The sequence below is a fragment of the Ictidomys tridecemlineatus genome, chromosome X (genome assembly GCF_052094955.1).
Source record: "Ictidomys tridecemlineatus isolate mIctTri1 chromosome X, mIctTri1.hap1, whole genome shotgun sequence".
Classification (NCBI taxonomy): Eukaryota; Metazoa; Chordata; class Mammalia; order Rodentia; family Sciuridae; genus Ictidomys; species Ictidomys tridecemlineatus.
In genome coordinates, this window is record NC_135493.1 from 67,735,030 (window position 1) to 67,761,900 (window position 26,871).

Sequence of the window (26,871 nt, forward strand, 5' to 3'; positions counted from 1 at the left end):
TGTCTCTCATGAGAGGATTTACCCAAATAAAAACCACAGTTTTTTAACAAAAAGGAAGACCTTCCTAATAGTTAATATTTCAGGTGTCAGTGATAAAGAGTTTTACAGAAGGGAAGGGATGAGTCTCTCTGATGAGTCTCTCTCAAATCCCACCACAAGTTTTGTTGATGATAAATAATGGTACAAATAGAGAGCAGAAAGGAATTTTAAAAAAAAAAGGTAGAGGGTCTGGGGTTGTAGCTCAGTGGTAGAGTGCTCACCTAGCACATGCAAGGCCCTGGGTTCAATCCTCAGCACCACATAAAAATAAATAAATAAAGTAAGGGCATGTGTCCAACTACACCTAAAAAATAAATATTTAATAAAAAAAGTTTGAGAGAATCACCATAATGATGGGGAACCTCAAGTTTATTGGTCTCTTGATATGCCTTAGGCTTATTCCATCTATCTCACTCAATCCTTATAGCAAGCCTATGAAATAGATATTATGACCTCCCTATTCTTTTTCAAATTAGAAGAACAGATTTTACCTATGTTATTACAGTTAATAAAGAGCAATGTCAGGACTTTCATCTCAGGTCTATCTTGTCTCTTGCTCCAAAATCCTTAAGTACAAATACTAGATGGGAACTTGAAGTCATGTCATACGAGAAATAGGGTCAAAGGTTTACAATTACTTAGTTTGAAGGAAGGACTCAGAAAAGCCATGACCAATTTCCTATTTTGCTATTGAAAATTACACTTTTAGAAGATCTTTAAAGTCCATTAAAGCCACTACATCTTGTTGTTCTGCAATTTCACAAATATTCAATGTTAATCTCTTCTCAGGCCTATAAGGAATTTCTTTGGTACCAATTTGGGTATTTTTCTTTGTATCCTACTATTGCTGTTACAGACCAGACTAGAATATTTTTCATATATGAAGAGTGATTTATGAAATCACTTAGGCATAAGACATCAAGGGCCCACACTGAGTAAGGTCATTGGCAGGTGGAAGCTTCTCACTGTACAGATACTATCACTAGATGCAATGGAAGCAGCTTAGCAAGAACATGATTTGTTTCTCTGTAGAGGCAAAAAATACTCTCTAATTCTTAAGACCACAGAGTTGGGCTTCTCTTTCTCTTCCTAACTTTTAACACAGAACAATATCTGACCCAAATATATCCAGACTTTCCGTTGCTATCACATCATACTCCTGGAGTCAATAACAATAAAGTCTGCCAGTGAGGAAATCAAAGCATTTCATATACTGCCTGTCTTGAGGAAATCCCGCTAGGTCACAATCTCTTCATTTCCCATTCCTCTTGACCCATGCTGCTCTGATAGTTGAAGTGCATTGTGAAGGAAGGAAGGACTAATCACACAGGATGCCGAAATTGCCTTTTCTTCTATTATGATTCAAGAAATTGAGGACCAGGGTAACTGAATAATTAATCTGAGGTAATTATTATCCTGAGACCACATGGATATGACAAACCAACAACCTTACCAAAGTCAATATATAAAAGTCAATGTGATCCACATTTCCCCAGGGAGAGGAAGAGACTAATGTAGAAGATCCAGATGGCCAATTTTGTCAACAAGACAAGGTAATTCATTTATATATTACTGCCCTGAGAAATCTCTCCCTATCTTGATCTCCCATATGTTGTGGAAGTAAGGTTGGGAGGAAATTCTTGATTGTCAAAAGCATCTGAGGAAAGATCCTAAGGAATTTCGATTTGATCCTGAAGTCAGTGAGGAACCATTTGTGGCTCTTGATATAAGAAGTGACATGATTCCAGATTATTAATATGGTTGTAGTATACAGGGTAAAGTAAGGAAGGCAAGATTAAGAATCAATTGTAAACATGTGATTTGTATTCAATCTTGAAGCACATAATCTGAGTAATCATTATATATCATAATAATGTTTGAAACTAAGAGCAGCAAATGTGATTTTCTGGTAAAAGTTGAGCTTTGTATTCATATCCTCAGGTTTTAAGCTCTAACACTAGTACTTCCCAGATATATCATCCTAGGAAAATAAAGCACTAAATCTCTTAACTCTGTTTCTTCTTATGTAAAATAGAATTAAAGACAAAGTATAATTACCCTCCCACTTAGAATGGTCATGAGGAGTGCTATGTAAATGATAAAGAACTAAACAATTGGTAGTTACTAGTCTTGTATTCCACTTCTACCCAAAGAAAAATGAGAATAAAAAAAATAACTTGAACATCAATCAAGACATAAATTTCCTGGGTCCAGATCTTTGGCAAGGTTCATCATTATCTGTGGGTTAAGATAAAAAAAAAATGGATTTGGCTAAAAAAGAAAAAAAAACAACCTGAGCCAGATAACTTTTTCTATGACAGACAAGTAACTTGAAGTTCCATTTCTCTTTATTTCCTCTTCCTCTTTATCTCTAAAGTTAAAAATCAATATCATTCAGGTTCATGCCTCTCAACCTGGCACATTCATGCCATACATAGAATGCCATTTTTGGAACTTGATGTAAAAAGTGAAAAGAAGGCAAAAATTAAATTTAAAATAAAACTTATTTTTTTAAAAAAATTATATATGCATAAGCATCATCAGCAGATTCTTAGTCTTTAATGTCAAAAGCATCTGAGGAAAGATCTTAAGGAATTTGGATTTGATTTTGAAGTCAAATCAATCTTGCTTTTTTTTCTTTTTGTGTGTGAAAATAGAGAAATTTTATGACTAGTATGTGGATGAGAATTTGAAAAACTATTTGTGAAAACTATTTGCAATGTATTATCAATACATTGCAAAAATAGATACATATCAAGTTTCGATTTTTAAATACATTGGAACATTACATAGCAATAAGAAGTAAAGAACTACAACTGTCCATGACAATTTGGATTCATTGCGAAGAAGAAAGACACTAAGGATATATATTGGTTATCACTCAATTTATGTAAAATACAAAAATGAAATTATTCCATGTTATTAGAAGAAAGGTGAATAGTTATATTTGGGAGAATTATGTTGATGGAGTATAGAAGGGCCATTCCTGGGATGCTGATAATGTTGTTTCTTGATATAGGTGCTGGTTATAAAGGTGTGTTTAATTTTTGAAAACATATCAAGTTGAATACTTTATGATCTCTATGTATGCTTTTCTGTACATGTTATACTTTGATAGAAAAAAAATAAAAGCATTTTAATCTGACCACCAGGTCCCCAGATCTCCAGGACCTACAAATTCATGCTCTTTGACTATTACTGACATTGAGTTAAAAAGGAAAGCAATAGTCAAGTTAGCCCTGTATTATGGGATCAAAGGAAGCAACACTTCTCAAAAACATGAGAATGATGGGTTCCAAAGCAATGATAAACCTCAATGTAATTCATCTCACTTCTTAGAATGCCAGAATTGAGGTAGGATCAAAGAAATTAGGTAGAAAGGAGACACAAAAGAAGGACAAGAAAAAAATTAAAAATTTAATTCAGAAGTTCTATAAACTTTTCCAGACCTGTTACTCCCTAAGCCAGGCTCTATCCCAAAACCAGGCTCTCTTCCAGGACTGCCATTCCCAAATTTCTGGAAAATCTTTAAATCCCCTTGTACACTGTTAATTAGCCCACAAATAAATAAATTATAAGCGACACAACATATTAAGATAGCTTTAATTTAGAGGACTTTCCAGTATTATCTACCAGTTAGATAATAGAGACCACATTAACCTAAAGATCCTGAGAATGACCATAAACCATCTTGAGATCAGCAGATTCACTTCATCCCTGCAAACTCTCATATCTGCTCCTCACCATTTACTTTAAAGGAGTCAAGAACCCCCAAAATTCATCTGTCCCTATTGAGATGACCTACATTCTTCCCTGAATGTATATTCCTTGCTTTCCTGAATAAATTTCTGTGCCTTTACTGATGTGTTAAAATTGTTTTCTACTTTTCCTGAGTCGAATTCTACCCAGCCTCTCCCTGGGAACTCCTTGGAACACTTTCCCTGGAGTTACCTCTTCTCCCATGACAGAATCATATTCTGTCCAAGCTTGAAAATAGCCAAGTCTTCCTTCTTAATACTAGAATATAAATGTGGGCAAAATAACTTACTTCCTTTCTCTAGGCTCTGAAATAAAAACAAATGAACAACAGTCATACCTAGAAAACAGTATCCTAACTCTCAGGCCACTTTGTGTTCCACTGTACTAAATTAGTTCCAGAATGCTGCCTGCACATCAAATTTCAGAATACTAGTGATGCAAGGATAGAAATTGCCTTTATACCCTACACAAAACTGGAGAAAAAGCTCTGTCTACAGAAATTATAAAGATCCAGTCAGAACGATAAATGTGAACAGGTTTTCTCATCTCCTCATTCCTCCCAAACCAAAATATATAAATCCAGAAATGATGAAGTGATTATGTTATGTGCTTTAATTAACAAACTCATGCTAATTGGACCCTGGGCTTCCAGATCTCTGCCTTGTAATAAAACGTTGAAATAGATGCCCTTGTTTACTGACTTCTAATTCCAGGACCCTACTAAATTTTATGGAAAAGAGCTCAAATCAAAGTTGTTTGCTTTGTTCTCACAAAAGAGATAGCACACTACCTTACATTCCCATGTCCTCCCATTTACCCATATGCAGCCCCACAGCATCCCAAAATTTCTAGCCCCCCAATCCACCACTTGGGCCTGTGTTCAAAAAAAACCAATAAACTAAAGGACCAAGTTTGAAATTCAAAGTAGGACTTTATGGTGAAACAAATATTCAGATATTGTCAAGAATGGCCAGCTAGGGCTGGGGATGGAGCTCAAGAGGTAGTGTGCTTGCCTGGCATGCATGTGGCCTGGGTTCAATCCTCAGCTCAGCACCACATACAAACAAAGATGTTGTGTCCGCCGAAAACTAAAAAATAAAATTCTCTCTCTCTCTCTCTCTCTCTCTCCCTCTCTTTCTCTCTCTCTCTCTCTCTCTCTCTAAAAAAAAAAAAAAAAAAAAGAATGGCCAGCTCAACAAAACCTTAGAGACAATCAACTGAAAATATATGGCCCATATATAAGAGTGAGCTACCTGAATTCCTTTATCCCCAGTGACTCAGAGTGGAGAAAGAATTGTAAAATAATACTTATAATTATAATAAGCTAGGTTATGAAAATTGCTTTTGTAGACAAGTGTGTGAATATTTTTAAAAAGGTGATTGGCTTAGCATCTGACTCACTTTTTATTAAATCACATTTGAAATAATTCACAAGATATTTTCACAATTTACACTAAACTAAAATTTCTGGGTTTAATAGCAGAAGAAGCAAACAACTCAGACTCTTCTTGTCTAGAACAAGAGGGACCATTTTTCTGTTGTGTACATCCCAGTTTGAAACACGTGGCTTTTTTCCAGCATCTTGTTATCACTGGGTGAGTCTGCTCACCACAGAAGGAAAGACTAATAGTCCTGGAGATTGGCAACTATGGGAAGGACATGGTCCTGAGCCAAAATGACAGTGACAAAGCAATTCCATGGTTCACCTATGGCTTTCTGTGGTCAAACTAATTTAAAATTAAAACATGATTTTCTTAGCCACAGGCATGTAACCTTTGTCTATACCAAGCCTGAGATATGGCTACTAAAGGCAGCATTTGTCAAAAGCTTTCCAGCTCTTCAAGTATACCCAGAAGGGGCAAGTGGGAAAAAGAATCAAACCTAAATCAAATTCCTTTTGTATTTCCAAAGGATGGGGAGCTAAAAAGTATAGGATCTATAAGAATTAATTTAATGAGAGATAGATATCCTGACCCCATGCTGAGCATACACTTGATTTAAAAAAAACAAAATATTACAACTCAATAAGATAGACTCTCTGATTAGTAAGAACACAGCCTAAAATGCCACCTCCTCCTTAACCACCTCTGAGACTAGACAGTTATTCACATATTATTGTGGAAGAGGTTTTGGATTTTCTCTAGGCTTTGATATCCTCTATAAAATCAGCATAATTCTTATGTCACAGAAGTCTTCTGAAAATTGAACAACGTAGCATATAAGGAAAGAAATATTTCATATCTATTATTCTAATTTATCTTACTAGAAACCAAATTATAAAATCTGTGAGGGAAAGAACATGTATGACATTCTTTAAAAAAAAAAAAACACTGCACATAAAGTATAGGGACTTGTATACAATGCATATTCAGAAGATGCAAGTTTATTAATTATGTGTACAGAAATAAAATGGATCCATTTGCAGCTATAATAACCTGATTTATAGGTACATAATTTTCAATAAAATATATAATGATTTAATTGCTCAGTTATTTATATAATATCCATCTAGTAGAAAGAATTAAGTCAAGGAGCCTAGGTTCTTCCAATTCCAACTTTACCAGTAACTGTAACCAGTAACAGTAACAGTAACAGTAACCAGTTACATTGAACAAATTGATTCCTCACTTTAAGCCACAAATTGCTCCATCTGTGGAAGAAGTCTGAGTGATTATATATATATTGAATTAGCTTCTTTATTAAGAATATACTTTGTTCCAGGCATTATGGTTTGGCTGGTAAAAATCTTAATAGAGTCATTCCTTTTATTATCTAGAGAATGTTTTTTCTATATTTTTCTGATTCTAAGAAGACAGTTAAGTACTTCAACATATACTTACAGAGGATTAATTACTATAGGAATAGACCCTCCACTATGAAGAGCCAGAAAGCTAGAGTAAAGCTATAAAGCTACTTTTAGAGACATTAGGTAAAAGAGAGTACAGGGTAATAATCACAGAGAAAGGAAATAAATTATATGAGCCCCAGGAATGTAACAATCCTAGAATATGCAAAACAACCTTATAAACCAAAAACAAAGTTGAAATATTTATACTAAATGATTTCAAGAGTTATTAAGTCAAGGCAGTCTGGTATTATAAACCAATGGAAGAGAACAGAGATTCCAGAAATAGACCCACAAGTATATGGTCAATTGATTTTCAAAGATGCCAAATGTCAAGAAAATTCATTAGAGAGGACAGTATTTTCAAAATACTGCTGAAATAATTAAATATCTATAGGCAAAATAATAATCATCAATCCTCAAATTAATGGAGATAATTAAATTAACTAAAAATAAGCATAACCACAAATATAAGGGTTAAAAGTGAAAAACATCAAAATATTTATGATTGTGGGTCATAAAAATTTCTTAGTAAATAAAAAGCATGAAATATGAATGAAAACATTGTTAAATAAAGACTGCTTGTCAAAAGACAATATTACCAAGCTATAAAAGCAAGTCATAGAGTAGGATCGATATTAATAATACATATATTAACAAAGAAATTATAGCCATAATATAGAAAAAAGTTCTTACAACTCAATAAGATAATCAACTCAATCAAATATGGAAAAATATTATATTTACTGCCTTACAAATAGAAGGTAGTAAAAGGCAAATGAGAACATGAAAAAAAAACCTCATTATCAGAGAAATTCAAATAAAAACTGCTGTGAAGTACCACCATAAATCCACCAGAATTTTAAAATTACAAACACAACAAAAAGTATTGCTGAGGACATTTGAACAACTGGAACTTTCATTGGCTTGCTGGTCAGATTATAAAATGGTAGCATATGATCCAGAAATCCCACTAATGGTTATATATCTGAAGGAAATTAAATCAATATGTCAGAGACATCTGTGTTCCCACACATCTGCAGCACTATTCACAATATCCAAGAAAGGAAGCAATCATCTGCTGATGAATAGATAAAGAAAATGTGGTGCTTATATACAATATAATTTCATTCACCCATAGAAAGAATGAAATATTGCCATTTGTGACATCACAGATGGAACTGGGTATAATTATATTCAGTGAAAGAAACCAAATACAGTAAGGCAAGTACTGCATGCTCACTCACATAAGGAATTTAAAAGTTTATCTTATAGAAGTTGAGAGTAGAATATCAGTTACTAGGGGCTAGAGAGAGTGTGGAGAAACAAGGGATGGAGAAAATTTAATCAATGGTATTAAATTATAGTTAGCTAGGTGTAAGAAATTTTAGTGTGCTCTTTCACAGTAAAGTGATTATGAATATCAATGATGTATTGCATATTTAAAAAAACTAAGAGAAAGTATATCGGATGTTTTCACTATAAAGAAATAAGTAAACATTTGTGGAGATAGAAACATTTAACCTGATTTAAATATTAAGCAATGTATTCAGATGAAAATATCACATCATACTTCATACACATGTATAATTTTCTTTATTAGTTAATATATATTTGAGTTTATAACATTGAAAGAGCAGCTTTGATCACAATATTTCAAATTTTTGTAACTGATTTAAATTTCAAAAACAGAATGTAACATTTTGAAAGTAAAATGTCAGCCAATGTCCTTAGTGAAAACCGGGAATTGCTTCATTTTTTATAATATTCTAAAATAATGTTATGTAAATACTATGAATTACTGAATACTATTTGATTTTTCTATATTGGTTACTAAAGTATATAATTAGGTGTTTAAATAAACTCATAAATAAGTAAAACATACAACCATTTTTATAGTTAGCAGCAAATCATTCCCATGTACCTATTCAAGAAAAAAAAAATATCAACAAACATCCACATGCAAATGTTGATGGTAAATTTATTCTCAACTAAAATGCTTATCAACAGGAAATAGATAAACATACCATGGAATATCCACAGATTATACTACTACTCATCAAAAACAAATAAATAAAATACGTAAAAATACATGCAACAATATGGATATATCTCAAAATACTGCTGGGTGAAAAAAGCCAGAGACAAAATATAGAGTATTATTCCATTAATATGAAACTTAAACAGGCAAAACTAAACTACAGAGTCAGAAAGTTGATAACTGGCTGCATATGCCTGGGGGTAGTAGAGAGAATTGACTTTAAAGAGTCACAGGAAACTTTCTAGATAGTGAAAATCTTTTATATCTTGATTGTGGTGGCAGCTACATGGCATGTACATTTGTCAACATTTATCAAACTGTAGCATGAATATAGGTATGTTTTATTTAATGTACATTTTATTTCAGGTAAAATTGAGTTTAATTTTTTTTTAAATGACAGTTTTGATTGTCCATTGTTCTAGCCTATAGTTTAAGGAGTCCAATATCTAAATTCTCCTTATCTTCTATGGTAAACTTGAATTTTTGAAGAGTAAAGATGATCCAAACAGATGCATTATATTATCACTTGCAATTATCATTAATTTCATCATTATAGTTATAGTCTTTAGGACAATGTGAATAAAAATAAACTCAATTTCAGCATATCTGGAAAAAGTTCCACATATTGTTGTGTCTATTTCTAATTAATATGTCCAATAATTTTGTACTGAAGAAAAATTTCCATTTTCCGGACATGTTTTAAATATATTATATTTACTTACATGATCCCACTTTTCATTTTTACCTATTCTACATTCTTATAATCTAGCATACCTGATGCCAAAGGTCATTTTGTCCATAATAAAATAAAATATCAAAATTATTTTGGCCCAAAACACATCTATTCTGTTTATAAAATCTAAGCTTCTTAAATAATCCCTGACTACTTCCTAATTATTATAGTTTGGATATGGAATACTCCCCAATGGCACCCATTTTTTAAGTGTTAGTGCTCAGGTGGTAGAGCTATTGGGAAGTGGTAGAAACTTCCTACATGGAGGAAGTAGACCACTAGAGGCATGTCCTTAAAGAGTATTTCTTGCCCCAGTCCCATCCCCCATCTCTCCTCTCCTCTCTTCCCCTCCCTCCCCCCCCCCCCTCTCTCTCTCTCTCCACCAATTCTCTCCCTCTCCCTCTCTCAGTTTCCTTGCTGCCATGAGGTGACAGCCTGCTCTGCTACACTCTCACTACAGTGATATTCTGCCTTGTCTCAGGCTCAAACCAATGAAGCCAGCTGACCTTGGACTGAAACATCTGCAACTATGATTCAAAATAAATCTTTCATCTTTTTATACCTTTATTTTATTAATTTATTTTTATGTTTGTGCTGAGGATTGAACCCAGTGCCTCACACATGCTAGGCAAGTGCTCTACCACTGAGCCACAACCTCAGCCCCATAAATCTTTAATCTTTTAAGTTTATTTTCTCAAGTATTCTGTCATAACAATGAAAATTTCATATTTTGTATGTATAAAATTTCATTTTTTGTATGTATAAAATACATAAATTTTGTTTGTATAAAATTTCATTTTATATGACATATAAAATGTCATAGCAATGAAAAACTACCAAGCCAGGGGCAGGGGCCCCTGCATGTAATCAAAGTGGAGGCTGAGGCAGGAGGATCATGGGTTCAAAGCCAGCCTCAGCAACTTAGAAAGGCCTTAAGCAACTTAGTGAGACCCTTCTCTAAATAAAATATATTTAAATAGGGCTAGGGATGTGGCTAAGTGGTTAAGTGCTCTTGGATTCAATCCCCAGTACCAAAAAGAAAAAAATAAAACTGACTAACCACTCATAGACATTCTAAACCTTGCCCAGGAAATGTTTACTATGGCAGATTTAATACATTTCCAATAACACATACTATTTCTTCAAAGACTATATATAAGTTATCCCATTTATTTATATGATATCTATATAATTATACATATGCACACTCAGAGGATAGTAAGACAACAATTCTTAACAGTATCTGTGAGTTGTATATGGTTTTCTTTCACTGAATCTGACCATGGGGATAAGTTTTTAGGGAAACACTTAAAATGCTGCTGTGTTCAACTAGTGTTTAAAATTGTCTCCACCCATGGACTCTGGATAAGTCCAGTTACAATTCAAACATAAGTGATATTTTCTTATTAAAATGTTATATAATCAGAGGAAAGAAAGAGAATAAAGAGTAAGGGTGTAAAGGTAAAATTTCCAAGCTGATTCTAAGCCGCAGAGCCTGAGTTAAAGTGTAAAAGACCAGGCATCCTAAAGTTTCCAAAGTGCAGGGACTGGGTTAAAAAGTAAAAGACAATTGTTACAATCATACAAGTCTATTGTTACAATTCCTCTGCTATCCCCGGAACTTGTAATCCCTGTAAAGTTGTTAGAACAATGAGGGAACTGCCTAGTAAATGTCTCCATTGATTCCCTGGTTGTTTAATAGCTAAGGGCTCTAGGTAGCATGGCACGTACGCATCTAGGCCCCAGAACCAATCAGTTTAAATGTGTACCCCACTTAGAAATGACCAATCATCTCTGCCTAAATTGTTCCCGCCAATGTATGTACTAATCATGTTTCAGAATTGTTGTTCAATTTTCCCGCGCCTTATGATGATTTGTTCTGATGTATGCAAAGCCCCCCACCCTCTCCAAAAAGTGTACTTAAGCTCCACCTGACCTCCACTCTGGGCTCTGAGCCGCTCTCCCTTCTTGAGTGGGCACAGAGTCCCAGCGCGCTGGAACAGGATCCTCAATAAACTTCCCCCCTGCGATTGCATGAAGTGAGTCTCTTGTGTGGTTCCTCCCCTCCGACGCTCCGCTGCACCCCAACAAGGGGACAGTGAAAGAAACAGATGAGGGGCAATGAAGTAGAGCAGAATTCAGTGCTTCAAAGCAGCATGGTACTTCAAAGATGATCTCTAGTCAAACTCTCCCATTCTACAGATGATGATACTAGCACTCCAAGACAGAAATACACTCCTTCATGGCAAGGGTAAGTCCAGAATTAGGTCATCTAATTCCCAAAACCATGCTATTTGTGCCATCATTGCCATCTGGATAAAGGAAGAATGGAAGATTTTGCAAAGAGGGAAAGAATAATGGAAAGAAAAGAAAACTGAGAAGCACTGGGGATAAGACAATGAGAGAAAATTGGCTAGGTATTTGTAGGTCACAATACCTTGACCTTTTTTTAACCAAACAATTCCTGAACCTGAGCAAACATTCCCATTTACTTCCTTGTCAGTGTCTTTCCCACAGTTACAAAAGAACACAGGAAGACCTAAGGAAACCTATCTAGAGAAGCAAAGCTAAAGTGAGTAGGATCTGAAAATAGATTTAACATCCATAAATTTCCTCCTTATCCGGAGATGGCAGCCAGACTGGGGCCAAGTTTGGAAATGTCTATGACCAGTGGCAGTCCTGAGATTGGAAAGAGCCAAGGGAATAACAAAGAACCACAAGTTTGCCTCCCAGAGATAAGATCTTCTCCATCCTGCTCACCCCTCCCTTTTTCTATGCAGCAGATTTTCAGCCCTGGCTTTGAAAATCTCATTCACCTGCAAAAGGCTTTATTGCTAATTATCTGTGGTGGAGGGAATGAGATCCAATTGAGTTTCAAGCTTAATCGCACATTAACAGGAAAAAGTAAAACAAAGTAGGGGAGCATAGCAAGGTAACCATGGACCATGGTTAGGATATGTGTTCTAGAGCTTGGTTGCTTCCATTCATATTACTTCTCTGCCACTTAGAAGTTGCCTGTTTTGGGCAAGCCATGTAGCCCTTTTGTGTCTCAGTGTTTCCTGATATGATGATACAGATAATAATACCTCCCTCATAGAATTGTGAGGATTAAAGTAATAAAATAAAATATGTCCTGCATATAGCAGACACTTAAGAAATGTTAACTTCCTTCCATATTCAGATCTATGGAAGAATACTATCGGGGGAATGAAACCAACTAGATTCTGCATGACTCATTGTGGGGATTCATACATTGGAATAGTGGATAGTAGCAACTGGAAAATAAGACATAAAATCCATGTAAAGAAGAAGTTTCTAATACTGCTTTCCTGCAATGGAATGAGCTATTTCCTAAGCTAATGATGTAAAAGTATAAATTGGGCAACCACTTGGCTAGATGATGATGGAAGAGTAAGATAATGAAATTATGTTTTAAATGCTTTTCAGCATCTCTTGCATCTAGCAAAGGAGAGTCTAAGTATTCTACAAGGCTATATATGGAATCTCTCCAGAATAGGGTCTGGGTTCCACAAAGAGGGGGGGGGGGGAGAGAGTTGTTTGATAGCCAGACTCATCATTAAAACCAGAACCAAGAAATTCTTCCCCTGTTTAATTACTTAAGAAATTCTAAAAATAGAAAACCTAGAGCTCTTTTTTTCACAATGTTCTGATAATATGAAAAAAAAAAAACACAGAAAGAAAACACATTTTTATACTGGGTTTGAGGATATGCAAAGGGAACTGGAGGCATGAGTTTCTTAAAACAAATTAAACAGCTTTTTAAAACAAATTAAAAGTAAACATTCATTTTATTGGATCAATGCCAACCATACTAAGAATCAGGTGTGTGGTTCAAGCCAGATTTCCAGAGATGCCATAAAGTTGCTATGTAAATTTGGGTAAATCCCTTTCCCTCTCTAGGCCTCTGTTTTCCTTTCTGTAACTCAAGGATTTGGGGCTAACAATATTGGAAGTAAAGTGACAATATAATTTATCATCCAAACTGAGACATTACTAGCATTCATGCTGTGACAACAGTCTGAGAAAACGGGGATGTATGGTTACTCTAAGGGTCACCTTGCAGCTTTGTCTCTCTCTGGTTATATGATATTACTAGTGGGCCAATAGAAAAATAAATCCAAATTATTTAATTCTAGTATCCCAGAATAAATGTTTGGCTCTTCGATTGCTACGAGAACTTTGATGGCACCAAGCCAATAAATTGGAACCTGACTATTTGAAGGGAAGGTGCCCTCAAATATACTACATTGATCACTTACAAAAGGCAATGGCAGGGGCTGGGGTTGTGGCTCAGTTGTGGAGTGCTTGCCTAGCATGTGTGAGGCACTGAGTTCAATTCTCAGGACCAAATATAAATAAATAAAATAAGGGCCCATCAACAACTAAAAATATTTTTTAAAAAGGCAATGGCAGAATTAATAACATAAGGTATCCTGCTCCTTGGATATCCCAACTTCCCTGGGAATAACATTTGAAACTTAGGGACTCTTAGAAATGGAAAAAGTCCTTGAGATCATCCAGTATTTTCTTTTTCATTTTATACCTTTGATCATCATTTCAGATGAACTTCTCCTCAAAATTTAATATGTATAATTGAAAAGAGCAAAATAAATCTGATTGAAAGACAAAGGAAATGCAGGTATAGACATATAATCCTAACTCACTGGACTTCTCTTATTTCTCTCTGAAATCCTAGAGTTCAGCAATACACAATTTAACATTTTAACCTGGTAACAAAACCACCAGGCTCAATCTACCGAAGTGGATTTCAATTTAAATTTGTGGATGGTTGCTGTATGCCTCAGGCCGAATGCATATATTCATGTTACAGAGAGGCAGAAGGAGAACAGTAGGAAATCCAGTAGAAATTGAGGGAACATCTACAAAGTTGGAAAAAGACTTCAAAATGGAAAGTCTGGGGCCACCAAAAACAAGGAATATATAATGAACCTTGAATCCCTACACCTTTCAGTTCACCAAGCCCCTGCCCCCACTTTGCATTCCCTGAAGAGATTCAGCATTCTTTCCTTTTGTAAACTTGACAGAAAGGCAGGAAGTTCAATAACTTAATTTCAGCTGAATGTTGAAGATTACATCATTTTCCCATTCTGGTAAGAAGCTCCTTAGTTTCAGTAAAGAAAAGTGTTTGATATTTTGAAAGTTTCCAATTAGAAACCTTTATCAAAACCACCATAAATCAGATGTTTCTTCCTATCATCCTGAGAAAAGCACTTACCTTTGAGAACAAGCTAACTTTTATCTTGGCCTTTTGAATTGGTACAGGGTCATACCTGATGGTACATAATGTCTATAGGCTCCACAAGTTTTGCTCCACAAATTGTTCTGAACTGATCCCTGATAATTTTATTTATTAACTTCTTTTCTTCCCTCAATCCTTAGTAAACTATGTATATTGAGCAGTTGATACTTTATAGAATCCTTGCTAATATAAAATCTATTTGATATCACACTGATCTTCTCCTGGATCTGTGCTCCCACAATAGCTTCCACCTTTACTCTTCCCCATCATAGTTAAAGAACCTAATATTGACTCATAGTTTGACCAGACAATAAGAATATAAGATTTTTTCTTGAATGAGATCTCTTGTCCTCTAAATTTCAGCGAGCCATAATTAAATAGAATTATATCAAGAAAAGATGATTGTTTCAGAGAAATTATTCAGAATCATGTTATATGAGAAGAATTGAAGGGCCTAGGATAGATTAGTCTACAGTAATGAGATATATTTAAATATCCTGAGGATTATCACAGGGAAGATATAGGAACTTTGTGCATTGTGAAATTTGTGCTCTTTCTGAACAATCCCAGTGATCTCCAAGTCAGCCCATTTAATTTGGTGCAGCCAAAATGGTCAGAATATTCTTGCATGTAAAAAAACCCTTTAGGTTTTTGTAGACAAATTTCAAACTCCCTTTACAATTCATCTCCTTGAACATTTTTTTTCTAGCTAAATATATGAATATCCTTTGTTCCTTATAAAACAACATACCAAGAATACTCTCCATCCTGTTTAATCTCTTCTTTAAATACTGTAGTCTGTCAGTGTCCCACAGAAAATGTGAGGCCCAAGTCAGGCTACAGTATAACAAGATAGGCTGACCAATGAAGAAAAAAGTGCAACTAATAGTTCAGACACTATTCAGTTAATCTAAACTACAAATGTGTTACCTGCCTATAAATTCAGCACAAACAATGATATAAATTCAAAATAAACCCCCAAAATAACTTTTTAAACCCCCATGTCTATAAGCCATGTCTTCCTCATTCTGTCTTTAAAGAATAATTTACCCTTTGTGTTTTTTTTTTTGGAGAGGGTGTTCCCAAAGTTAAGTGTTTACATTTGAGCTTATTAAAATTCATATTGCTCTTTTGTGTCCTAATTATGTAACTGACTATTTCCTTTCTACTTTTAATTTGAATATTTGCTTATTAGTATAATTGATATAATTCTCATATGTAGCATAAAAATATGGAAGAGAATGAGGCCAAAATCAACTGTATTTTTCTTCTTTAGATGTTGTCCTCGAGACACTCTATTTTAAAATCTTATGGCTTGTGCACCCTCTAATCAGACAATTCTATGGTTTGTGTAACCTCTAATCAGACATCATTGAAAACATTTGCAAATTCTCCTAAATCCAATCTCCAAATTTCTCCATCCTTCCCAGAAAGATAGGAAAATTAACTACCCAATGTCTTCAGCAGCCCCCAAAATCTATGTTTCCAGCATTCCCTTTTGTTTAGACAATATAAATCACATTTTTAAAAGAAACTGAGCTATTATGACAAGTCCTATCCACAAGAAACCAACACAAGTTCTAATGATTATGGATTCCTCCTCTAAAAGCTTTCAAAATCAATGTGTCTATATTTTATTCCAGAGGATAGCCATCAACATCAAGAACACAGGTATTTTTTTTCCTTCTTTTTCAAAGATAAAACTACAATTACCCTCTCTAGATGTGTGGCATCCCTAGGAACTGTTTTCATAGGTTCTAAAGTTTTACCCATAAGTTTCCTTAGTACCCAGGGAAATCATTCTTTTAGCTGGGAAATTTTTACCCAATTCTGGCAGAAAAATATTCTCTTTCCCTCTTTAAAACACTGAACATTTTATCTATTTCCTACCAATATTTACTTTACTTTGTTTGCTCTTTGTTCTCCTGACAATGAAGATGGAAGCCAAATAAAAGTATGCACCTCTGTTTTTCTAATTAAAAACCAAGGCCTAGAGAACAGAAGACACACAGTGAATTTGCAGCACAGCTAAAAGGAAAGACGAGTTTTACAAACAACCACTACTCTTCCCTTTCTACAAGATAAAAAGTTTTGTTGAATAGCTAACATATATTATCACTTACCATTATGTTGTAATTAATTACCTCAAAGAATCTTTAGATGTTCAAAGAGTTGAAATAATCAAGGACACATACTGACAATACCAGATTCTGACTCCTGATGTAAGGCTATAAAGGGTGAGAGAAAGCAATGAAACTCCAACAAAAGAAAACTCAGTGCTGAAGGAAAATGCAAGTAGGAAATAAAAGATAAGCTATCCACATTTTCCAGTTGTGTCTACTACTGCCCACTGACTAGTCTATCCCAGTGCAGGAACTGGCTGAGAGCGTATAGATGAAAAGCTTGGATCTGAGATTTTTCTGAATGCCTTCTCTGTCTGGAGAACTATAAAGGTAGCACAGCAAGCCGTCTCCAACCTTCAGCAAAGGCAGGGACAGAAAGAGTATTATATCCCGTACATCCCTGCTGGTACCTTTAAGTATTTGACCCTGAGGAGCTTTGAGCATACCCATGGCTGGGAATGGTATGATAGATACCACATTCTGGAGGGTGGATTCCCTTGCCTCTCCTTTACAGAGAAGAGGACAATGACTGAATCAAAAGCTAGTGCCTGCTTTTACTAAGGGCTTTGCTTTTCTTTTTCTAAGGTTTTTAGTATAATTTAAAACACATTGGGAGCAGAATGCCCTTGACAGTTGTAAACAGCAACACATCTAAAATAACTATCCAAAAAATCTTGACAATTCAGACTATCTTCTTTTCCCCTTTCTTTTCCTAGTTACACTTTCCAAAAGTCAATGCAAGAGTGCACATATGTCTTTTTACCATTAATTACTCTGTTTTCTAAACTTTTAGGCATATAGTTTGTACACAACCTAGAAGCTCTGTGGAAAGGTCATTCTTGGCTTTGGAGTTAAGGCCAGAATATAAAAGGGAAAGGTAAAGCTTGGTAGCTTGGAAAAAAATGAAGAAATCCTCATCAGAGAAAAATTTTTGTTTTGATGTCTCACACAGTGTGTATTCCCTGAGAAGGAAGCAAGCTAACAACTACCAAACATTCCATGTGGAAAATTTGGGTACAAACCTGGCCACACTCACTCCAGGGACACTCAGTTGCCCACTCTGGATGCTTTGCTTCACTCTTTCACCCCTGACTTTGATACCTTCCAGCCATAATTATCTGCAGAACTGGGCTAGGAGGTCTGCCTAGCAAGCCACAGATCAGTGAAGATTCTTCATTCTCTCTCCAGTGCCCCTAATCTCTCTGTGTTGAGCTTTTGGGTTGGAGAGCCAGCAGGAAACATGGATGCCCAGGCAGGTGAAAGGCACCACGTCACTTACCTGGAGTTTCAAGCAGGACAAGCAGGAAGCAGAAGGCCAGGGAACCATGGCACCTCACAAGCATCCTAGAATGCTGAGTGAGGGCAGAGTGGTGCTCTTGCTCCCTCCTATGTTGTCTCCTTCCTTGGTCCGAGAAAAAGGCAGGGTGCGGCAATCAAGAGTGTGCCCTCTCACTTCTCACCTCTGAACTCTGGCTCTACTGCTTCTCCCCCACACCTGAATTTTCAGTTCCTGGCTAGTTTCTTCCCAACAACTCTGAACCCCTCCAAGGGCCTCTAAAGATACCCAGCTGTTCTGAGTTAAGCACAGACTAGGAAATCTAGACAAGGACTCTTTCTCTCTGCCTTCCCCTACCTCCGCCCAGGCTCCCAGTTCCCTGATAACCTTTGATGGAGGGTGAGCTGGTTGGGGTCCTCCGGTGCCTCTCCCTGCAAATGGCAACACTACAGGTGCCGCTCAGCTCTGAGGAGCTCCCAAATTTCTGCTGGAAAAAGTTGAGAGAAGGCAGCACAGAGTGTCCGTAGGGAGGAAGTTCAGACAGCCGGTCTCAAGACCGGGAAGGGGGGTGGGACATGCCTGAGGGGAACCTGGGGGAAGGAAGGCTTCCTGTTAAGTCAGAGGAGACTAGTGCAGCCAGCAGGGAGGGAGTACAGAATTGAGTGAGGGCCCTAGATATGAAAGCTGCTCTGAGCTAGGGAGCGAGCAAGACATGGGGCGAAGTTTCCTTTCTCTCCTATGCAGAACTCACCAGACCCTCCCCCAGTATGACTTTCCTTTGACTGATAAGTGGGGCCTGATCCCGAGGAGTGTGGGGGCTTCTTTCATGAAGGACAAGAAACACAGACTTCAGCTAGAGTATGCTACAAAGAAGAGTTCTGGAGCTAGGTGGGCGTCAGCCTTCAGAGCCAGATGCTGCTGAGGTTGCTTGGAGGCTGAATTACTGAAATACAGATTTTTAGAGTGCTAGGAAGTGTGAGGAAGATGGGTGTGGGAACTACAATTGAGTGGAGAACTTGTGTTACAAAGGACGAAACTGAGGTTCATAGTGGTCATTCACCTTTTCCTAGGTTAATACAGAGGCACAGAGTGAATGCTGTAATGTGGAAGCCATATTTTTCTTAACTTTTCATTCGCCTCTTTTCTCCATGAAGGCAGAGACTTGGGGTACATATGGAAAAAGAAGTAGAGTGAAATATCCACAAAACCTTCTGGGGAAAGAGGGTTAAGCCCAAGCTGACACTGTAATTGAATTGCCCTCTGCCTATCCTCCCAGGAAAACTGGAAAGAAAATCCAGGGGACCCCTTTAGTGTCCTCTCCCCGATCCTCACACCTCCACTGACCCCAGCTAGATTGATAGGATCAGAATTCTACTTCCCTCACCTTATTCCTTTTCCACAGGCTGCTGTCCAATAGAAACTAAAGCAGAGGAAGAATAAATAACTGACCCTACATCATATAGCTAGGAAGTGGTGAGACCCAGATGCATACTCAGATATATTTGATGTCAGACCCCAAATTCAAAACCATTAGATTATGCATGTAAAAATGCTTCACTAATGTAAGGGAGTAATAAAATCAGAAGCCCTTCCAGGAATTTCCAATCTAACCCTCCACTTTGTACACATCTGTAGAAACAAAAGTACAGAGAATGAAAATGACATCTCCAAGATCACAATGTTCACTCTCAAGACTAGAGCCTAGATACCAGGGTCTTTTTCATTTTAACATGCTTCACTTTCCATCATTGGCCCTCATAAAGGAAATAGTTGGACAGTAATCAATTCACTGGGAACCATTTTATGAATTTCCATTTTGGTGGTTACACTAGAAAGTGGTGGACACAAAGGGATTGGCTGAGAAGTAGGTGGTAAAGTTAGGAAGAACTTCAAAGAGAGCAGTCTTTTTATTATGTGCTCAACTTAGAGAAAACCTACAGGCAAAGTAGAACCCACCAGCAATCTCTTCCCCTCTGAGGGAAACTTTGTGATGGTATAAGAAAAGCCCAGGCTAAATTAGCTGCCTTTGCTCTCTAGTTTCTTGTCCCCAGCTCCCAAGATGTCTGTCTTACTTGTGGAATTATAAGAAATTAAATAATTGGTGTTGTAATTGCAGCTCAGCAGTAGAGAGCTTGCCTACCACATGTGAGGTACTGGGTTCGATTCTCAACACCACATATAAATAAGTAAATAAAATAAAGGTCTATAAACAACTAAAATATTTTAAAAGAAAGAAATTAAATAATTGATCATAAAAAGTGAATAAATAAATGTGGTATGAGAATAAATGTAAAGCTATGACAGGCCCAAATGACACCTCTAGGAGATCCAAATAGCTATCCCAGGACCAAGAAGAACCTTGTCTTTAACCCCAAGAGATGTCCTAGGCTATGACCGTAAAAAGGAATTTCAAGATGGCACTCAAAGTAGGGAAAATTTGGAAGGTTGGTGCCATAGAGATCATGATAAAACTCATGCAGTTGAACTGTTTTAAGCTCTTGGCCATCAAGAAGAAAGCAAATAGTGAAGTATTTCTGTAACAATAACCATTTTTAAATTGAAAATCTCAGTGTTCAATTGTCCAATGACCCTTCTAATTTTGAGTAACAGCCCTTTATTTAAAAAATCTTTCCTGAGCAACTCCTAATTTCCAATACTAGTCCTAGTTATTACTCTAATGATCTAGAGATGAACATGATACAGTGTTTACCCTGGAGATGCCATACAGTAGAAGATATAGACATGTAGCAGGTAAAGCTAGTTGTCCAGAATTTGTTCTGCCTTCTTACACAATAATAAAGGTTTAGCATGGCACAAGCATCACAGAATAAAACTACATTTCCCAGTACCTTATGTAGCTTGGGGAGCTGTGTAAACAAGTTTAGGACAAACAGATGTGAACACTGATGCATACAAATATGAAGTCATGCCATAAAAGAAAGAAGTCTGCCTTCCTCTCTTTCCCTCTCTGTCTGGCTGCTGAGCTGTACTGATGAGTCATTCAGATGAGAGAAACCCCCTAGAGATGGTAGAGCCAAAAGATGAAACAATGAATGTATGGGGAAATTCATCCTACTAGCCCTCGACCATTTATGGCTAAAGCAGGGTTTCATAACAGTGTCTTTATTGATATTTATGTTGGATATTTCTTTGTTGTGGATTGTAAGCTATTCATTATCATTGCAGACCTCTAACCACTAAAGGTTAGTAGAACTTCCACCCTTCATTCCCTCATCTCCCTTTCCCCCATCCTGACTTGTGACCTTAAATCATCCCTGATTGATAACCACTAGCCTAGAGATATATAGAGATATAAGATATATATTCAACTTCTTTCTTATTTAAGCAAGTTTTAAGTTTGGCTACTGAACCCATGTCCAAACAACTACAACCTTATAAATGTATCATGACAAGACAATATGGTGGGTGGCACATTCTTCTTTGAAATTACAGGTCTGGTGCTTTCTGCAAAACTGAGGCAGTACAGATACTCCCCCTTAAGACCCTGATTCTTGCAATCATGCCAGAAAGATTTCAGATGTGTCACTCAGAGTAGCAGGCATGAATTTATTACAAGGGATAAGAAAGAAAAAAAAAGGGGACACTCTCAAGGGGGAAAATGGGTCCTCTCAGAGAAGAGAGAAACAGCATGCCTCTACTGCCATCCAGTTTTTTGGGGGGTCCCATGGAAATTTCTAGAGACACCTATCCAGGTCCACCTCTTGACTTTTGACTGACAGAAGGATAACATGATACATTCAAGTCCCCTCTGCCATGACAACTCTAGGTCACTTTAGCCCATTCTAACCAGTTCTAATTAGAACCTGTTCTTAAAGATTATGTGGTTACAGCTGGGTGCTATAGCATATGTCTATAATCCCAGCAGTGCATGCCTGTAATACTAATGGCTCAGGAGGCGGCTGAGGCAGGAGACTCACAGTTTCAAACCCAGCCTCAGCAATGTAGTGAGGCTGTAAGTAACGTAGTAAGACCCTGTCTATAAATAAAAAATAAAAAGGGTTGTGGATGTGGCTTAGTGGTTAAGCACCCCTAAATTCAATCCCCAGTCCAAAAAAAAAAAAAAATACAAGTACAGGGTTAGGAAGAATTATCTTTGTCTTTCTGAGTTCTGGAATCTGGATCTGGTCTGTGTAAGAATCATAAAATCTCCCACTTCAGGATAACGTGTTTTCTTCTTATCATATGCATTTAAGGCCTTCATTTCTTTTGTAGATAATAGGTAGTTTGCTGAGGATGTAACATATCTTGTCAAATTAAGCCAGGCAGGGTTACAGGTAAATCAGTTTTGAAAAGAGAAAACAGAGTTGGGTTTGTGGCTAAGTGGTACAGCTCTTGTCTAGTACATGTGAGGTACTAGGTTTGATCCTCAGCACCACATAAATATATATATGTATATATATATATATATATATATATATATATATACATATATATATATAATTAAGTTAAAATAAACAAAGAAAAGAAAAATCATGTGGGAGTCAACACAGTAAGCCCAGTTTAGGAGATTGATTCCCTTAACTTCATGTTTCTACTACCCATGTCTGTCTGTTCCCTATCAGAAGGAAGCAAATAAACTAAATATTTCTTAATATGATAATATTAAAGTAGAGGGATTCATGAAGTGTTGCCTGAGGAAGCAGGCATTTTAAGTCATTTGGGTTGCTATAACTAAATATTGTAAACCAATTGAAAATTTATTGTCCCCTTTCTGGAGGCTAAGTCCAATATTAAATCAAGAGCATATTCAGTGTTTGTTGATGACTTATTTGCTCACTCAGAAAATGGTGCCTTCTCTCTGTGACCTCATATAGTGGTCGGGAAACACAACTCTCTGGGTCCTCTTATATAAGGGCAGTAATTCCATTCATAAGTGTGGAATCTAATCACCTCCCTAATGCCAAAACCATCATCTTGTGTTTCAACATTTGCATGATAACAAATGCACAAACCTTCAGATCATTTCATCTGAGAAAGTTTCAAAGTGGACATGGTCTTTGAACTAGACCATGTAAAAAAAAGTTCATCAGGTAAAGAGAAGAGTGAATGCAAAGGCAAAGAAACTTAAATTTCACGATATATCAAGGAAATTTCAGAAGTTTGGAAATAAACAAGTGGTTCTCAACCCTATATCGTTCATTGGAATCACCTGGGGAGATTTAAAATGTATTTATATCTAGAACCCACCCTAAACAAATTATATGAGAGTCTCTGTGTTGGGCTGGGACATTGCTTTTCCTTAAAAACCTAAGTATAAATGAGGTGTGAAGTGAAAAATGGATAGAAATGAAGCTAACATATTAGGATGGAGCCAAACTAGGCAAAAATGGAAATTTTAAAGCAAAAGAACAAACAAAAAAGGGAAAATAATTTTTTAAGGCTGTTCACTCTTGGCACAGTGGAACACAGGGACTAAGGAGACATGATACTTCAGGAGGTTGAAGCAGCAATCTAGGTTAAGAGAAGCCATATCAGAGAGTCATTTTTAAGACTGAATCCACATAACTTAGTGAAAAATTAGAAGTATCTAATGAGAGGTAGATACTTCAGAGAAATAGTAAAGAATGACTCTGAAGTGTCTAGTGTGGCAGATGACTGATGGTAAAAACATGCACTGAGCTCAGTTTCAGGCAGGTTGAGCTTAGGTGAGCCAAAGAACATCTAACAGAACCCAAATAACATTCCAATTTCACTACAAAATAAAGCACATGGCATTAAGAAAGTCCAGGGGTCTGTCTTTATTACTATCTCTGTTACTTCCATGGCATATTCTCTCTCTAACTCTTATTTTACTCATTCAACAATAAATCTACTTCTTTTTAAATTTTATTTGTCCTTTTTAGTAATATATGACCATAGAATCAATTTTGATATAATTATACAAACATGGAATATATCTTATTCTAATTCAGACCCCAGTACCTTTCCTTCCCCTTCCCTTTCCCCACCCCCTGCACCCTTCCCTCTATTGATCTTTCTTCCACTTAACCATAGTTATTTTTTAATCTCGTTAAAGCACCTACTATGTTCCAGGCCCCATTCTTTGGATTTATTATAATACAAAGAAAATCACGATGATTCAGTTTCTCAAAATATTCACAGACTACTAGAGGACATGGTCATATTAAAAAGCAAGGATTTCATACACTAATCTACATTTGTTCAAGTACAGTAAATGCATGAAGTATAGTAAAAATATATTTTATATTGTGGCCCAATACATACATACATTTATATATAATTGAAACAGAAGTTTATAAAATAAAACATAATGTTTACTACGTACTAAGTACCATGATATTTCCAGTTTTATTTTGTTCTTTCTTTCTTTCTTTCTTTCTTTCTTTCTTTCTTTCTTTATTTATTTATTTATTTTTGCAGTACTGGGGGTTGAACTCTGGGATAATTTACCTCTGAGATATATCCTTATCCCTTTATTTATTTATTTATTTTTTATTTTGAGGCAAGATTTCACTAAGTTGCTCAGGTTGACCTTGAACTTTCAGTACTCCTGCCTCAGCTTCCTGAGTATTTAGGATTACAGACATGTACCAAAGTTCCTGGCTATTTCCTTTTGTTTTAAGCTGAGCATCAGTCTATTAAATTGATTCATAATCTATAAAATAGTGTCACAACCTACACAGTTCATTAAATAGTATAGATAAATTAATGGTAAGGATAAGATGCAGTCATACTGAAGAGGAAGGGCTTAATTCTGCTAAATGGAGGCTCCAGAGGGGAAGTTTCATTTTACTGAAATTGGAAAGATAAGCAGATAACCAAGCAGCACAAAAGGAATTCTTGGAAAACTCAAGCTCAAAAGTGTAGACATCTCAAAGTATTCTGAACACAGAGAAGTTAGCATTATATTCCTAGAATAATGGGATTGACAAGAGACGAACAAGAAAATTTAGCCTTGGACCATTTTGTAATTTTCCAGGATTATAGGCTGGAAGTTTAGTCTCAAACAAGGAGGTCAACTTTGAGGTACCAGTTAAAAACAAAAATTTTCATATTTTCTGTTGTTGTTTGGGGGTTTAAACATGCTTGTTGTTGTGACTGCATCATGTTCTCTTAAAGTATTCATTTTGATGACTTTCTATAGGGCATACATTCTCCAGTTCTCACACTCTTTTTAGTTCATTTCTATCACCTACTTGGTCCCCATGAATATTTGAATTTGCAGTCCCCAATTGGCTAATGTACATTTCTTGAAGAGCTTTAATTGAAGAAATGACAATAAAATAGTATTTTTAATTATAAACTGGTAAGGGGAGAATTGAAAGCAGAAAAAGCAATGGTCCAGTTGTAGATTTTCAAGCAAGAGATAAAGAGGACAAATATGCAGCAGTGCCAATAACTGTTAAGAAGCACATCTGGCCAGGTGCATTTTGTTTGTTTGCTGTTTCATTGGACGGTAATTAGTTAATTAGTTCAGTTTGTGTCATATCAACTTTGAGAAGTAATGGGTACAACCCATTTGCACTTTTTACATTACCTTGTAAAGTTGAACATTCACATACCCTGTGACTCAGTAACAGTCCGCATAATTAATTAACTCAAATACCTAATGTTCTTAGTTCTATTGTTTGTAATAGCAATGAACAAACAAAAACAACATAAGGAAAAATTAGAAACAATTTAAATGTCTATCCACTGAAGGGGGAGTAATTAAAATGATATATTCATTCAAGAGATTTTTAATATTTATTATTTTTTTAGTTTTAGTTGGACACAATACCTTTATTTCGCTTACTTATTTTTATGTGGTGCTGAGGATTGAACCCAGAGTCTCACACGTGAGAGGCGAGTTCTCTACCACTGAGCCACAACCCCAGCCCCTCATTCAAGAGTTTTGAGAGCCATCCATGGGCTATATATGGACTATGTCATGATTCGCAGACTAATGAATAAGATAATCTGGTATCTAGGAACTTCCAATGGACATTTCCTCTGGTTGACTGCCCAGACACATTGTGAGCCCTATTCAGCTCTGCCAGGTCCCACACAGCACGATAGACGGGGTGACTGCTAAGATGCCAATCAATCTGCTGACTGCAAGATGTCACGAAGCAAAACTCCACTCCTGAAACTTTATCCCTGTCTTTGATGCACCCCCTTAAATAAGTAACAGGAGTGATTTTCTAATTGTCTATCTCTAGCTCCTGTGGGGGCTGGACCTATAAGGGGCTCCAACTTTTGAAAATATCTTTCTGACTTTGTCTTTTGTTCTTCATGAATTATTCTAGACTATAATTTCTTAGGTGGTTTACATCCCCCTGAGCAGGAAAAATAACCACCTCAGGAGGTTCTGGCTGCCTCCTCAGTGATGAATGAATTACAGCTACATGCCACAATGACTATTTTGTAATCAACATCATTGCCCATGTTTGTTAGCCTATATACAACCCAAATTTATCTCCTGTAAGATCTCTGTCCACATAATTCTTTGACATCTCCAAAGGAATCCAATCATATCTTTGTCATTTAATGGCCAGATGACCTTGGGAAGGTTACTTAACCTCTTTATGACTCAATTTCCTCATCTATGACATGATGATTCCTCATCTATGACCCTAAGTCATAGGGTTGCTATGAAGATTAAGAATATATATATATATATATATATATATATATATATATATATATACATACATAAACTATTTGATTGTCATTTCTTTAATTAAATCTCATATATATAAAGAGATTTAATTAAAGAAATTACAATATATATTATATATTATATATAAAGT

The 26,871-nt window shown here is 36.1% G+C and overlaps 1 protein-coding gene across 4 annotated transcripts in view; it reads right to left on the reverse strand.

Annotated features, from left to right (window-relative positions):
* Positions 1-18,655, reverse strand: part of LOC101955809 (vascular endothelial growth factor receptor kdr-like) — a 291,669-nt gene extending 273,014 nt beyond the window's left edge. Inside the window, exons 1-2 of one of the 4 annotated variants that reach the window (XM_078034613.1) lie at positions 18,485-18,654; positions 18,101-18,223 (exon numbers count right to left, since the gene is read on the reverse strand). In XM_078034613.1, the coding sequence (XP_077890739.1) occupies positions 18,101-18,164 (64 nt within the window). In that variant the 5' untranslated portion in view covers positions 18,165-18,223; positions 18,485-18,654. Of the gene's footprint in view, positions 1-18,100 lie in introns of all 4 variants that reach the window. The other 3 variants (XM_078034616.1, XM_078034614.1, XM_078034615.1) reach the window with 3 other exon arrangements.
* Positions 18,656-26,871: the final 8,216 nt, after the last annotated feature.